The following is a 14,645-nucleotide window of genomic DNA, read 5'->3' as shown; positions in this document are numbered from 1 at the left end:
CTCGGGCATCGTTGGAATAAAGCCTCTGCAGGTGCCACACCAGTTGATGAATGGGGTGTGGTCCGGTATCCCCACAGAAACACATACAGTGCCCTTTGTAGACACTCGCCTTTCCCCTGGGCGATCCTGAACACTTTGTTGAGTGTGCGCATCATGCGCTCTGCCTCCCCATTCGCCCGAGGCCAGAGCGGGGTGACCTTTCGGTGCTGAATGCCATAGTCCTTCATGAGATCTGCGAAGCTCTCACCTTGGAATGGTGCCCCATTGTCGGAGCACAGAACGGAGGGTAGGCCATGAGTGGCAAAAATCTTCTCCAGTGCAATCACCACGTTATCGAACGCCGACTCTATAAATTCGACCTCGGGATATCGAGACCATTCGTCCACCACCACCAGGAAGTGAGTGCCCCTCGTTGTGGACCCAGAGTCCGCATGCACCACTTCCCATGGTCTTGTCCCTCTTGGCATTGTTTCGATGGACAGTTCGCGCTGGGCCGGTGACGCGGCCTGACACCACACGCACGATGCCACAAACTCCTCCACTCTCCGCTCTAGCTCCGGGAACCACACCTTTTGGCGGAGACAAGCCTTTGTCTTGGGGGCTCCTTGATGACCCTGGTGTGCCAGGGCGATGACTTGTGGAATCTTGGTCTGGGGCACCACAATCCTTTCTCCTCTCAGTAGGAGCCCCGACTCTGAGAATGTCAGTTCTTCATGCACCCGCCACAGTTGCTCCAGAGCCATTCTGGCCTCACTCGTTCTCCGGTCCAAAGCTTCCAACACCGTCTTCCAGGCGCCTTGCTCCATGGCGGCTTTCAGTATGGCGAAGCACTCGTCCTTCTTTGACGCCAGCTCCTCCACCTGCATGGAATTGGGGGTCGCCGTTTCTACGACCAGGCGAACTTGTTCGTCTGCCTCCTCTGCTGACATGGATGCCTGAGAGCCCCCTGTTGGATGTCTCGAGAGGTAGTCCGCAGCGTTGTTGGCCCCGGGACGATAGATCAACGATACACCATACTCGAGAAGTGAGAGCATCCAGCGCTCTATTCTCACTGGTGGTCTGGAGGAGGAGCCAGCCATGATTGGCAACAGAGGCTTGTGGTCCGTGACCACGGTTACAGGTCGCCCCAGGATGTACAGGCGAAAGTGTCTACAGCCCCACAGAACCGCCAAAGCCTCCCTCTCAATTTGAGAATATCGTTGCTCGGTGTCGGAGAGTGCCTTGCTTGCGTAAGCTGTGGGGCGAACCTCCTGGTCACTCCCCACCTGAGTGAGCACCGCCCCAAGGCCATAGGGGCTAGCGTCCACGACGATCTCCGTCTGAAGGCTCGGATCAAAAAATGCCATGGTGTCCTCTGCCGCCAAAGCACTCTTAATATCATCGAACACCGCTTGTTCAAGGGGCCCCCACTCCCACACAGTGTCCTTCTTTGTCAGAGTTCTCAACGGCTCTGAGCGGGACGCCAAATTCCGGATGAAGCGGCCACAATAAGTGACCATGCCCAAGAAACTTCTCAACTCCGTGACATTCTCCGGGGGTCGAGCCTCTTTTATGTCCCTCACCTTGCGGGGATCAGGCGACGCCCCATCCACCTTGAAAACAAATCCGAAAAACTCAATGGTAGTTTTGAGAAATTCGTACTTGCCCTTATGCAGGGTGAGCCCAAGCGAGCGAAGGCGCTCAAAGGTCTTTGCCAGGCGTGCCAGGTGTTACGTTTCTGGCTTGGCGCAAACCAAAATGTCATCGCTGGTGTTAAGGACTCCATCAAGATCTGCCAATGCCCCCCTAATAATGTTCTGGAACACCTCCGCCGCAGAAGATACCCAAAAACTCAGTCTCTTATATCTGTACAACCCCCGATGAGTGGTGAACGTTGTTATGTAGCGGGACTCGGGGTGCAGGACCACCTGATGATACCCTGCTCTTAGGTCCAGTTTGGAGAACTTCGCCCCCTGCAGTTCGCTATAATGTCATCGATGGTGGGGGTTAGATGCCTCTCCCTCTTTATTGCCTTGTTGGGGAGTCGCATGTCGACGCAGATTCTCACTGCGTCGGGTTGTTTGGGCTTGCGTGCGATGACAATGGGCGAGACCCATGGAGTGGGGCCTTCAACCTTCTCAATGATGCCCAAACCTACGAGGTTGTCCAGCTCTCAATCCACCAGATCTCTGAGATGAAAAGGTACTCACCGATGTTTCAGCGCCACTGGCTGGATCGACTCATCAATGTGTAGCCGTACAGGCTCACCCACCATCTGTCCAATGCCTTCAAATAGGGAGATGTGTTTGGCCAAAAGTACCTGTATGTCGTCCAGGTACACAGAATAAGCGAATGTCACAATGCCAAAGGCCTCTGCAGTCGCACAGCACAGCAGCATGTTGTTGCTCACCGGTGTGACGTAACATCTGGCACGGATGACCGACTCACCATACTGAACTTCCGCCACAAACACACCATCCAGGGGAATGGGCTGGTCGCCTCGAAAGGTGAAGATGCATGCCATGGGTGGAGCCAGCGTTTGCGGGGCGTGCATAGCGTTGTAATGCTGTCTCGCCATCACATTTACTGATGCACCGGTGTCCACTAGCATTGGTATCGAGTCCCCATTGACCAACACGTTACACCTGGGCTGTCTCTTGGAGTGGGTTCTCAGCACGCCCACACTGGATACAAAGAAAACATTTTCTTCATCTTCTACTTCCTCCTCACCCTCCTGAGGTGCCCCTTCATCACCCTGGTCCACCTGGGCAACGTTGGATGCCCTCTGGGGGTGGAAGAAACCGGCCTGGACAGGTCCCCTGGGAATTACCTTCGGGGCTGTCGTCCTGCACATTCTGGCAAAATGGTCTGCACCCCCGCACCGGCCACACTTCACTCCCATAGCTAGGCACTCCGCTGGGTGCGGGAGATCGTACCCGCATTTCAGGCAAGAGGTGTGTCCTGCTGGTGGTCGTGGGCCTTGGGTAGTCATGGGGCGCCTCGATCCACGGCCTCTGCTGACTGCGCAGACCTCCTCTACCTTGCCGGGGCGCACACCCGCTTCCATTCGAGTTGCCCGCAGCTCGGACACTTCATGGCCACCTTCCAAGTTCTAGGATGCGGGGAAGGGTGATGCCAGGATTACGCAGTATCTGGCACCGCAGTTTGCTGATTACGAATCATGATGTCCGGGTCGTTCCATGCACATGGCGCCGCCAATCTGCGCAGCCGCCCATAGAAAACAACAAGAGTCTCATCGTCCTTTTGTCGTGCAGCCCCCATAAGGAAACGTTCATAATCTGCATTTGCCATTGGCAGAAAATGGTTGTGGAGCGCATCCTTCGCTGCCACAAACGACCCATCCGCTGGTTGCAGGGACAGAAATATCTCATGTACTGCCGGGCCTGCAGAGTATAGGAGGGTGGCTATCTTACTGTCATCGCTAGTCTCCATCGTAGCCCTGAAGTACATCTCAAGTCTGTCCATCCACATCTTCCACCTAGGTCCCAGACTTGATGGTGCGCCTGAGATATCAAACTCAGGCATTGGTTGTAGGGAGCCAGGTGGCTTAAGCAGAGGTCTTGGCGGCAGGAGGGGCGGAGGCTGAGGTGCGGGAGCAGCCTGTTGTTGTGCAGCAGCCGCAGCTTGGCTCATGGTGGCAAGCGCACAGGCACCCCAAAGATATTCGAGTGATAGGGCCGCAACTCACCACCAGGCACAACTAACACTTTCTTCAGTAGATAGTCTCTTGATCCAGTCCACAGGCCGCCTACAGATGGCACTGCTCTTCTGACATAGCCAGGCACATGCAGATCCAAGAATTGTAGACCGGGCACACAGGCAGAAATGGAGGATCCAAAAATTGAGCAGGGTGATCCCCACAACTTGCATCCAGCAGGCCTCCTTGGGGGTCTCACCCATAAACTTGGTGAAAAAACAGTGAAACTGTCAATAAGTCATTCTGAGATGACACGTGCTGCTTCTAGTGGCTATCTGCCACTGGATTTCCAGAAATTGGGCTTGGATGGCTCACGGATGCTTCATTATGAAGCCGTGATCATCCGAGGCCTATTCAACAAAATGGCCGCTGGCCGCGTGTGTCTCTCCCCTCTCCGCGGTCAGATTTCGCCTGATGCGCTCACCTTAGATCATTTACGCATCGAGCGAACTTCGCCGCCTGTCCCAGGGAGTGATCCCAGTCTTCATCGCCACTGTTAGCGGTGTTCCGCTACCGCCACCCGTGAGCCTCCCACCCCCATTGCACAGAGACACGGAGACAGAGATGATACTCGTGTGGGCTCCACGGTGGCTCTGACGCCGGCGGGAACACCCCGTTTATTTATAGGAGGCACGCGACGGAGTGAACGTCACCCCGTCGCGTGCTTGCCCTTAAAGGGCCAACGCCACAGCAACTATTTCCCATGTTACCCTCTACATCCAATTGCAAATTGCATGGCTTTTTACCCCTTTTTTCTTACAACATTTGCTGTAAAATGCACCCTTTCAACAAATTATTTTAAAAAAGCTCTTAAAAGGCATAACCCCCAACCCCCAAAACAAAAACCCCGTAGGTTGGTTTGGGCTCCCTTATTACACTGTCGCTCATGGACTGTTTAAAAAAAAATGATATCAAGCATCCTCATTTTTTTTCTTTTGAAGAGGTGGCAACCCTAATACTGGAATATTTAGAGAGCCTGCGTGTCACCTTGGTTACTATGTACTCTGTGTCAATTGGGTTCACAAGTGTCCTTGTAACAGATACACAACCCCATACCACCACCCTCTGTGTTGCTTCGCTCGCTATCTCCGCCAGAGTGTAACCGCCCCACTCCGCTTGCTAGAAAGGCTCCACTTCTGGGTTCACGTCTGCTAGGCAGGGGCCACGCTGCCAAACACTGGGTAGGCAGATCTGCATTTACCCTGTAGCCCGCAGAAGGATGGCTGACTGAACCACTTCCCCGACAATTGTGTAATTTAATATGAAATAATATTCACTATTTAAAAGTCACTTAACCCCCAACTGAAAAGCTTTTCCGCCCTTACCCAAATCAATGGTACTCGTTTGATTGACGTCAGAAAGATGAAAGTGGCCAAGATTTAAATAAGTGACTTCGAAGTTTAACTCAGATCTCTGAAATGGACGGCCCACCCCCATAAGAAACTGAAAAAAACCAATCCATCATCTCAACCACATCGCCGGCCAGTGTCCTGTAAATGGCTGCCATCTCGCCTGAGCTCAATATGGGCAAATAGGCATCAGTGGCAACTTCTAGGTGGTGGAGTTATATAGAGGGGTGGTGGGTACTCTTGGAGCTTAGCTTCTGGGAAGCAGAGTGGAAGATCCTGCCTCCCACATCAGGAGGAAGTCAGTTACTTACAGCACCTGCTACTGCTCCTCCCTCTCCGCCGCTCCTCGCAGCTGCAGCAATTGACACCACTGCCATCACGATCACTGCGCTGACACACCGCAGAAAATCCTGGAGGATAGAAGCAAATTAAGTCACTTGTCAAGACTGGAACTACAAGTAGCCAAAGGTTAAGGTGGATTCCATAACTTCTGAATAGTTCCGAAATGGGATCCTTTTTTCCACCTTCTCCAAAATGCCCTCTTCCCCTCTTGTTTACATGGTGAAGATACCCTACTCATGCTCCGCTACAGACACACATCTACATACCACCAAAGGGTTGAGAACGATTCCTAGGCCTGCATTGTGATCACACAGAGATGATGGTGAGAAACAGGATGAGAGATAGCAGGAAAAGATGGAGTAGCTGATGAAGAATGAAGAGAGATGTAGGCATGAAGCATGGATAAGAGGAAAGTGGCTGGTAGAATTGTGGGCATCATGAGAATGAATGTCCCGGGAGGATAGCTCAGCGGCAGCGTGCGCATCTTGGAAGCAAGACGACACGAAGCAACACAGGTTCGATCCCCGGGTCCGCGCTTAGAAACCTCTTGGTGTTTAAGCGCGTTATAAATACGTAACCAAGACAAAAAAAATAAAACATAATTAGCAACTAAGAAAAACAAACAATTCTTGTAACAGCCCCTCGATGCCTGCGGGCTGTGTGAGCGCTTTATAAATGTAAAAATAAAAAAATAAAATAAATAAATAAAAAATGAACAAATGGAGAATAGAAATGGTGGCAAGAGGAGAGAAAGTATGGAAGGATGTAGAAGAGGGAGCATTGAAGAATGGTGGAGTGAACTGTATGCAAATATAGAGAAGGAAAGGAGAATGGATGCAGAAAAAGGGGCTACAAATGATTGACTAGAAGTGTGTTGGAAGGTGGAGGAAAAGGGGCGGAAGATGGAGAAGCAGGATGTTGAATAGTTAAGGTGTGGGACATGAAAGGATGGAGAAAAAGGAGGTGGAGGAGAGAGATGATGGACAGGTGGAAGAGAAGGAAGGTGGAGGCCTGGATGATCGAAAGTGAGAGGGTAGAACAATGATGGAGAGGTTGAATAGATAGGTAGGAGCAGGCATGTGGAAAGGTGGAGACGAGGGATCACGGTAGGAAGGAGAATCAGAAGACAGAGGAACAAGTGATGAGGTGTGGAAGATAGAAAGATGCAGGAGAGGAATGATAGGAGAAAAATGTGGCAAAGAGGTGCAAGAGTAAACAAGATAAAGGGCAGGGCGTGAGGAAAGATAGGCTGTATACCCACCACACATGGCCAATTGAAGCTTGAGAAACGCTCGTGGTACTTGGTTGCATACAGGAAGTAGAAGGCCAGTGTTATGAAGAACTCCAGGAGGGGGGCCGCCAGGTACGATGAGACTGAAGCCGCAAAGCAGATGAAGATGATAAGGGACAGACCCTGAAGGGAGTAAACAAAGAGGTGAGGGTACATACACTCTGCACACCCAGATCTGAAAACATCTGATTATGCGCACTTCTGTCTTTTTAGATGCCACCTGGTCTTGTTTGCCTAAACAGCACAAGATGGCACACTGTTGTCATTGTTTCTGAAATTCATGTACTTCACTTATTGTAATTTTAATTAAAAGAAATCAATGAGTTTTTGACTATATTATTGTGGTATTCTGGGAAGATCATGCAACAGGTACATTTTAAGTATTACTTCATTGCATTACAAACCCTATAGTCCACCATGCTCCTCCGCTTCTCCAGCTGCATCCTCAACATTCCTGAAACCCCATGGGCCAGAATCCAATGGCCTAAGCATGTTAGACCCATCCCCTTACAAAACCAGTAGAGATAATAAGAAAGAAGTACAGAGGAATATGGAAGAAAGACAGAAAGATCCTCAGGTGGCAGCGAGAAGAAAGCTGGCGTGGAAGATGAAAAGGTATAAGAACCATAACTATAGAACCAGAATATGAAGAATTATAACAATAATTGTGGTTGATCAACTGTAAACTTAATAATTTCAATTAGCATTGAAAATTGGTTGGTAGCATCTTTGTCTGCCTCGGCCTAGCCGCAGGCATGGTGATTGCCTCACTACCTGTACCAAACTCTGGATGAGGCAACACGTATGTTTGTTGCTGTCTCAATTGTTGGATATATGCATGAGGCGTGCTCTCCCACAGTCTCTTCACTTTGTATCCTTTCTAACCCTGTATTGCTGAACTCCTGCAGTAGTTCTGCATGTCATTTACTATTCTTCTCAGATATTATAGTGTCTCCTCTCTCTGATCTCCCACTAGCTTGAAACATGTACTCTACTTAAATTGCATTTGTACTCATCCTCCAGCCACACAGCATTAGGCCACACTTCTATTCATCTTTTTGGTTGAGAATATGTGGACTTCCCTTTGATGGACTGTGACCTTTCTTGACCCTAACCCACTCTTCTGGCATCCACATTTGCTCATGAAATGACTTTGCCATATCCTTGTATTTTGATGCTTGTCTTCGGAATGAAAGAGCAATTTCCTAACCTTGTGGTTTGATATCTCCTTTTCCAGTAAGGAATTCACCCACCTCTACTGAGATTGGAACTGACGTCCTTCCCTCATCTAAGTCGAAAAGGAGAAACCCATGTGGTCTATTAGGGCTTGGCCTCATGCTCCAGATTAATCATTTGATCGCTCCCTTGACATCCAGGTTATTTTGTATAGCTGTTCCTACAACAAACTTTTAGAATCTTTTGAACATCCCTTTGGGTTCAGGCTGGTAATCTGAAGTACATTTCCATTTGATTCCTTTGTTCTTGGTGTACATCATCACATCTGTATTTCTAAGCTGTGGTCCATTGTTGCTCACTTTCTCACAGGGGTCAACTTCTTGAATTCTGAACTAAAAGTACACCTCACTAATTGTATTTCTAACCATTTAGAAAAATGAATATGACGACCATACACTGGCACTCTCTGCCTAAGGTTTGATAGGGACCCAATATGGCTATTCCCAGTCTATCAACAATTCCATGGTCCTTCCAGTGGCAAAATTAGGCAGATTCTTTGTTTACTCAATTTAATCCCTTTGTCCAAATTTAAACATGGCCAACACATCCCCACTGACCGCTCCACATCCAAATTGACACCTGACCACCAATACTTTTCTCATAGTTTCCTTTCCATCCCTGTGAGTCCCAGCGGTCCCTCATGCCATTTGAATTATCGTGTCTGTAAGTGTTGTGGGAGCTACTAGTTGTTGGACACACATCAACATTCCTCCTTCCAAGGATAACCCGTCTTTTACTTCCCAGTAAAGAAGTGACTCCTTCCCCACCTCTTTCTTCGCTGGCCAAACTCTGCTTGTCCATTCACATTTTTGGATTATGACACAGAACTTATACACACGGTTAGACTATGTGTTCGTCTTACAGGAAATGACGGCGGAAATAGTGCAATCAGAGTACAAAGCGAGGGTCCTTTCACACCCCTCGCCATTGGTTTTAACATGGCAATATCTACCTCCGAGGGCTCGGATCCCGACGTGGCGACCCAGAGCTGAAGCACTGAAAGTCACAGTGTTTAGGGAGCACGGGAGGACTTGAGAGAAGAAATCATAGAATATTTTGAAAATAACACTGGGAGTGTTGAATCGGCTGGCACCCTGTGGGAAGCATTTAAGGTGGTGGTGAGAGGATCAGCAATAGCCAAATCCAGAGGGTTGCAGGGGGGTATACTAAGGGAATTGCAGAACGCATAGGCGTAACTAGAGGCGTTTCTGGGCAAAGGAGGGGACTCCAGAGAGGATGGTGAAACAATAAAACAATTACAGCAGGAATGCGCAGGGCACTGGGAGAGACTGTGCAACCTAAACTATAAGAAATACATAGCAGTAATGGGGGAGGACATGAAAATAGTGCATACTCAAGAGGGCGTGAACCGAGAGTTCCTTGAATTCTATAGACGATTGTACAGGGACATAGGAGGGGGCGAAATTAGCAAGATAATAGAAACATTAGAGGATATTGGCCTGCCAAAAATAAGTGCTGAAGAACGTGAGGACCTAGATGCCCCAATTACATGGAAAGAATAAGAAACGGTGGTGGAGCAACTACCCACCTTCAAGAACCCGGGAGCGGATGGACTCCCAAGTGAATTTTACAAAATGTATAGGAGAGAAGTGCTCCCCTCGCTGCTTGAGATGTTAAATGATGCTTTCTAAATAGGGACGTTATCAGAATCCTAAAGAGAGATGATCTATCCCACTCCCCAAACCCAACAAAACAAGCATGGACTGTGGGTCGTATAGACCGTTGTCGATGCTGAATCAGGATAGTAAGATACTCAAGGCGGTGTTGGCAAATGGAATGAGACAGGTTATACGTAGATTAATACACCCTGATCAGACTGGATATGTCCCGGCAGAAGCATATCAGACAACCTCAGACGACTTCACCGGGTTATAGAGCACACAGTACGAGATACAAGCGAGATTGCAATTATATCACTAGATGCAATTAAGGCTTTTGACTCTGTCAGATGGCCTTGGCTGATGGCAGCTATAAGAGAATATGGGATGGGACCTGGGTATCTTCAGTGGGTGAAATTGTTATACAGCACACCGCTAGCTAGAGTTAAAACGAGAGCGATCATCTCAGAGAGGTGGCAACTAAGCAGGGGTACCAGACAGGGATGCCCTTGGTGCCCGTTGCTGTACATCCTAGCATTGGAACCCCTGACAATATACCGGTGACAATAATATGAGGAAGTTGTGATTCACACGAAAGAGGGACCACACTTAATTTCACTATACGCAGATGACATGTTACTATACCTGAGATACCCTGAGGAAAATCTTCAGTACATTCTATAAGAAATGGAGCGATTTGCGTGGCTCTTTGGCATTGTAGTTAACCCCAGGAAATCATGTATATTCCCTCTGGGGAGATATATAGGGGTCCCACGGGAACAACTGCCGGCCCTACAAATACCATGGGAGACTAGCACGTTCAGATACCTGGGGATTGACATTCATCATACGTTGGAAGCAGAATATAAACACAACACTGAGAAAGTGGTACAGAACATTGAAAACAGAATTAGGTTCTGAGCTAAGCTCCCCCTGGCCATGATGGGGAGAGTGGCGCTGTTGAAGATGGTTGTATTGCCTAGGCTACTGCATTTCTTTTGGGAACATACCATATATGAAACCAAATCGCTTTTTTGCCAAACTCCAGAGCATATGTAGGGGCTTTATTTAGCATGGAACGAGGAACAGAATTGCCTAATGGAAGTTACAGAACTTGTATGATAAAGGGGGTATAAAATTGCCTAATTTTGAGATGTATTATCTGGCTAGTCAACTGCAATACGTGGCCAAATGGTTAACGGAAGACTTGACATCAGAGTCCAGACTGTTGAGAAAAGAGTGTGCCCAGTTCTTTCTGAAAGAGGTAATGTGGCTGCCCAAACCTGAACTAAAAGGGTTCCTGGAAATGCTGGAATTGGGATGGAAGGTATGGCACAAGGCTTGTCAGGTTATGGAGAACCCAACCCTGTGTTCTTCGCAGGTGCCGCTAGTGGCGCTGACTGGAGGAGACGTGCAGCTGAGAAAATCGATTTGTACGCACTGGGAACCGGTGGGGATCGCAACAATGGGAGATATATGACAGGAGGGGGAAATAAAGGAATTTGGGATGCTGGTGGAAGAAACGGGTTTACACACAGGGCAGCATATGACTTATACTAGATTGATACGGCAGATCAGAAAGACATGGTCCGAAATAACACTGGGAGATCAACCTGACATGGCCATTGAAACGATATATGATATAGCAGAGGCAGGGCATGAGGTTTCTCAAATTTATGAGCTATTGATGTCCAGGGTAGGAAAGGAAGTGACCCAATTAAGACAAGCTTGGGAAGAAGAAGCCGCGGAACTCATGAGTGAGGGGCTATGGGAGCGGGCCCAAGGGTATCATAATAAAGTGTTGAGGAACGCGAGGCTACAACAAATACAGCTATATGTAACCCACAGGGCATACATGACCACCCAGAGGATAGCCCGGTTTAAGAACGCTGAACGACAAATATGCCCCAAATGCGAAGAAGAAAAAGCCAGGATGACACACATGTTTTGGGCATGTCCAGAAATTGGGAAGTTCTGGGGAGAAGTAGCACGCCGATTGAATGAGAAAGGGATCAAGCTAAACGTCGAATCAATATGGGCATGCATAGTAGGGGGGTTCCCTAGACTGCACCAATCTAAACATGTGAGCAAACTTAAAGACTTGGCATATATACTTGCCAAGCGTAGAATAGTCATGGGGTGGAAAACATGCAATAGACCGAGGGTAGAAGTCTGGTGGAGTGACCTCCTGAAATGGACCGAAGCTGAAACGGCGGTATGGCAGGAAGCGGCCAGTAGGGAAAGGGAGGAGGAAGCAGAAACCCTGATGACCTGGAAACATTTGGTGGCCACATTGTATGGGTCCGCCCAGGACTGTCTAAGCAATCAGTAAACCTTCGAGACCACAGAAGGGGAGGCTCTCCCAGAGGAAAACGAAGCAGAATGCGAAGTGGAGTAAGCTCGAGTTGGGGGGAGGGTAAGGGGTAAGCGGTAGAAGAATAACGATATGTACATGATGCTAAAGTATAATGACAAGTACTGCTGGTTATGTTGTATGTTGATTGTTTGTTGTAAAAATTAATAAAATGTATTAAAAAATTTAAAAAAGGATAAGAGAGGTTTCCTTCCCTGCCGACAATATATTGCAAAACTCTTCTGATTCTAGCCAGTCCACAGTATGGGCAAAGCGTAGAAAGTGGTCAACCCTTGTGAGTCTAGTAGCTACTACACATGATATTATTAAGTGTTTTACATTTTGTTGCTCATCCATTTGACACCAATTGCAAAGACCGTCCACCACATTCACTTTGTTCCTAATATGCTGTAAATCACGAGTATTGAATAGATTTAGGCAGAACCTCAAACAAATCTGCCCTCCATTTTGCATGTGGAAATTTCTTCAGGTAGGACAAAACATAGCCAAGGGGGTTTGTTATTTACAGGGACGTTCTTATAAAAGGTAATCCTGATGAATGAGGATCTTGTTAGGATCCAATCATTCAGTCCATTACCTTTTTTACCCTCAGCGGATTATCTATTAGGTTCTTTTCTGACAGTTGGCCCTTCAAAAATATCTCAGCGGTCTCAAGTTTCAACCCCGTAAGGAAGTAGTTTCCGCCTTTCTCCAGCATATGCTTAATATCCTCATATAAAGAGTTCTTTAGGGGGCATATGATCGACCTATAAAGCATTATCCTTTTCCATGCAGCCTCCATTGGATTAACTCTAGTTCTAATTCGTAACATATTCTGGCCATTGGCAAGGAGCATGGAAGATTGAGAACCCTTTTCCAGATGCTTCCTTACCCAATTAATCTTTTGTGCCGGTCTGTCAATTTAAATTCCGTACATCAAGGTCAGTACCCCCTTATCCTTATAGAATTTGATGAGTGGCAATAAGGTAAAACCGCAGTAGGAATTAAGTATGTTTTTAATATGGCAAGCAAGCTGACAGGACTCTTTCTCTAAACCAGCCTCAAAAGCTGCCATGGTCGGATTGGCTCTGATCATAAAACCCAAGTTCTTAACCTCCTTCACGACCGGTAGGCTTTGTTCCACCAGCTTCCACTTAAAGCCAATGCTCTTTTTATTGATTGCCTGATTGTAAGATATTACGACCGTCTTGCTGGGTTTAATTATGAGATCATTTGATAAGGCATAGTTTTCAAATGCCGATATCAAACACTGTAGTCCTACTGGTGAGTGATCTCTTAGGACCACATCTTCCGCGTGGGCCATACCATTGATTCTCATGGCACCAATCCGTGGCACGGCCAAGTAGTGAGGTTTTAACTTATGCCACAGATCTGCCATAAACAGATTAAATAGGCATGGGGCTACGATGCACACCTGCCTCATGCCCTTCTCCGTAGGGATCAATGATGAGAGGTGACCTCTTCAGCCCAGTCTCACTTGGATTGTAGTATTGCTATGGAGGTGAATGACTATTGATAATAGGCCCTTTGGAATGCCCCACTCATTTAATTTATGCCATCATTTGCCTCTTGTTTATGGTGTCGAAGGCCCTAGATAGATCACTCCAGACACCATAAACTGGCAGATCATTCTTCCCTTTTTGTGTTTAGGATGTTTAAAACTAAGCCATTTAGTGTCGTCGAAAGGCTCCTTCTGAAGCCTACCTGAAGTTTGGAGAGGATGTTTGCCTTCGCTGCCCAGTCATCTAATTCCTTCAATATAATTTGAGAAGATTTTACTCTCAATATCCATTAGAGGGATCGGGTGATAATTGGCTGGATCTTTTTGGTCTCCTTTCTTATTTATTGGTATCACTATGGCATTTTTCCAGGAGATCGGGCACTTTCTCATTTTTAAGATGTTATTAAAAAGATTGAACAAGATAATCGTCCAGGTGTGCACAGACTCGCGCATCATTTAATTAGTTAAACCATTGGGGCCAGAGGCCTTAGATCTCAAAGTGATATTTATCAACTCTTCAACGCCACCTTTGTTGAAATGTATGTTCCACTCAATGTCCGGGCCTAATTCATATCTTACTAAGGCCTTTTCTTCAAAAACCACAGAGAAATAATCCCTCCATGTCTGTTCATTGATTATATTTGATTGCAATGCAGCTTGTTCTGAATTTGCGGGATAGGCCCCAGACATTTCGGGAGTTACTCCATCACTGCTGTTAACATGGATACACCATCTCTGCGCTGCCTTTCATATTTTCTGCTCTTGGACCAATTTTTATACTGATTTCGTAGGGACTTCTTTTCACAAATAAATATTTCTAGTGGAAGGCCCTCTCTTGTAAGAATTTGAAGCTCTCTAAGGAACATACTCTTTCTATCTCTGGTCTCTGTATCAAAAGTTTTAAAATGCTGCTTAGGTGCATGCAAGTTCCACAGCAGGTCAACAAAGCTCATAGGATTCAACATATTTGTTAGGCTTCCTACATCAGTCTCTTCCAACCATTCTTTCAGTTTACGATTTAAGATTCAGCCTTTATATTTAAATCTCTCCAATCAATCCCCTGCTTGATTAACTGATCGCATAGTCATATACCTCATGTTAGTTTCTACTGAGGAACTAAAACCAAGTGTTACGGATAGAAGTCTATGGTCACTGGTACCGCTCTCTTCAACTCTTACATTTTCACAGTGTTCAAAAAGATTTGCTGAGAAGACTATATAGTCGATGGTAGAGGAC

General features: G+C 47.2%; 1 protein-coding gene across 1 annotated transcript in view; it reads right to left on the bottom strand.

Moving 5' to 3' along the window:
• The window catches only part of CMTM5 (CKLF like MARVEL transmembrane domain containing 5), a 91,985-nt gene that overhangs the window by 24,062 nt on the left and 53,278 nt on the right, over positions 1-14,645 (bottom strand). The window contains exons 2-3 of the mRNA XM_069633951.1: positions 6,650-6,802; positions 5,358-5,456 (exon numbers count right to left, since the gene is read on the bottom strand). Of these exons, the coding sequence (XP_069490052.1) occupies positions 5,358-5,456; positions 6,650-6,802 (252 nt within the window). The remainder of the gene's footprint in view (positions 1-5,357; positions 5,457-6,649; positions 6,803-14,645) is intronic.

The sequence above is a fragment of the Ambystoma mexicanum genome, chromosome 13, assembly GCF_040938575.1.
Source record: "Ambystoma mexicanum isolate Mex_15411 chromosome 13, UKY_AmexF1_1, whole genome shotgun sequence".
Lineage (NCBI taxonomy): Eukaryota > Metazoa > Chordata > Amphibia > Caudata > Ambystomatidae > Ambystoma > Ambystoma mexicanum.
Note: the sequence above shows the minus strand (reverse complement) of the source record. Positions and strands in the feature narration are given on the sequence as shown.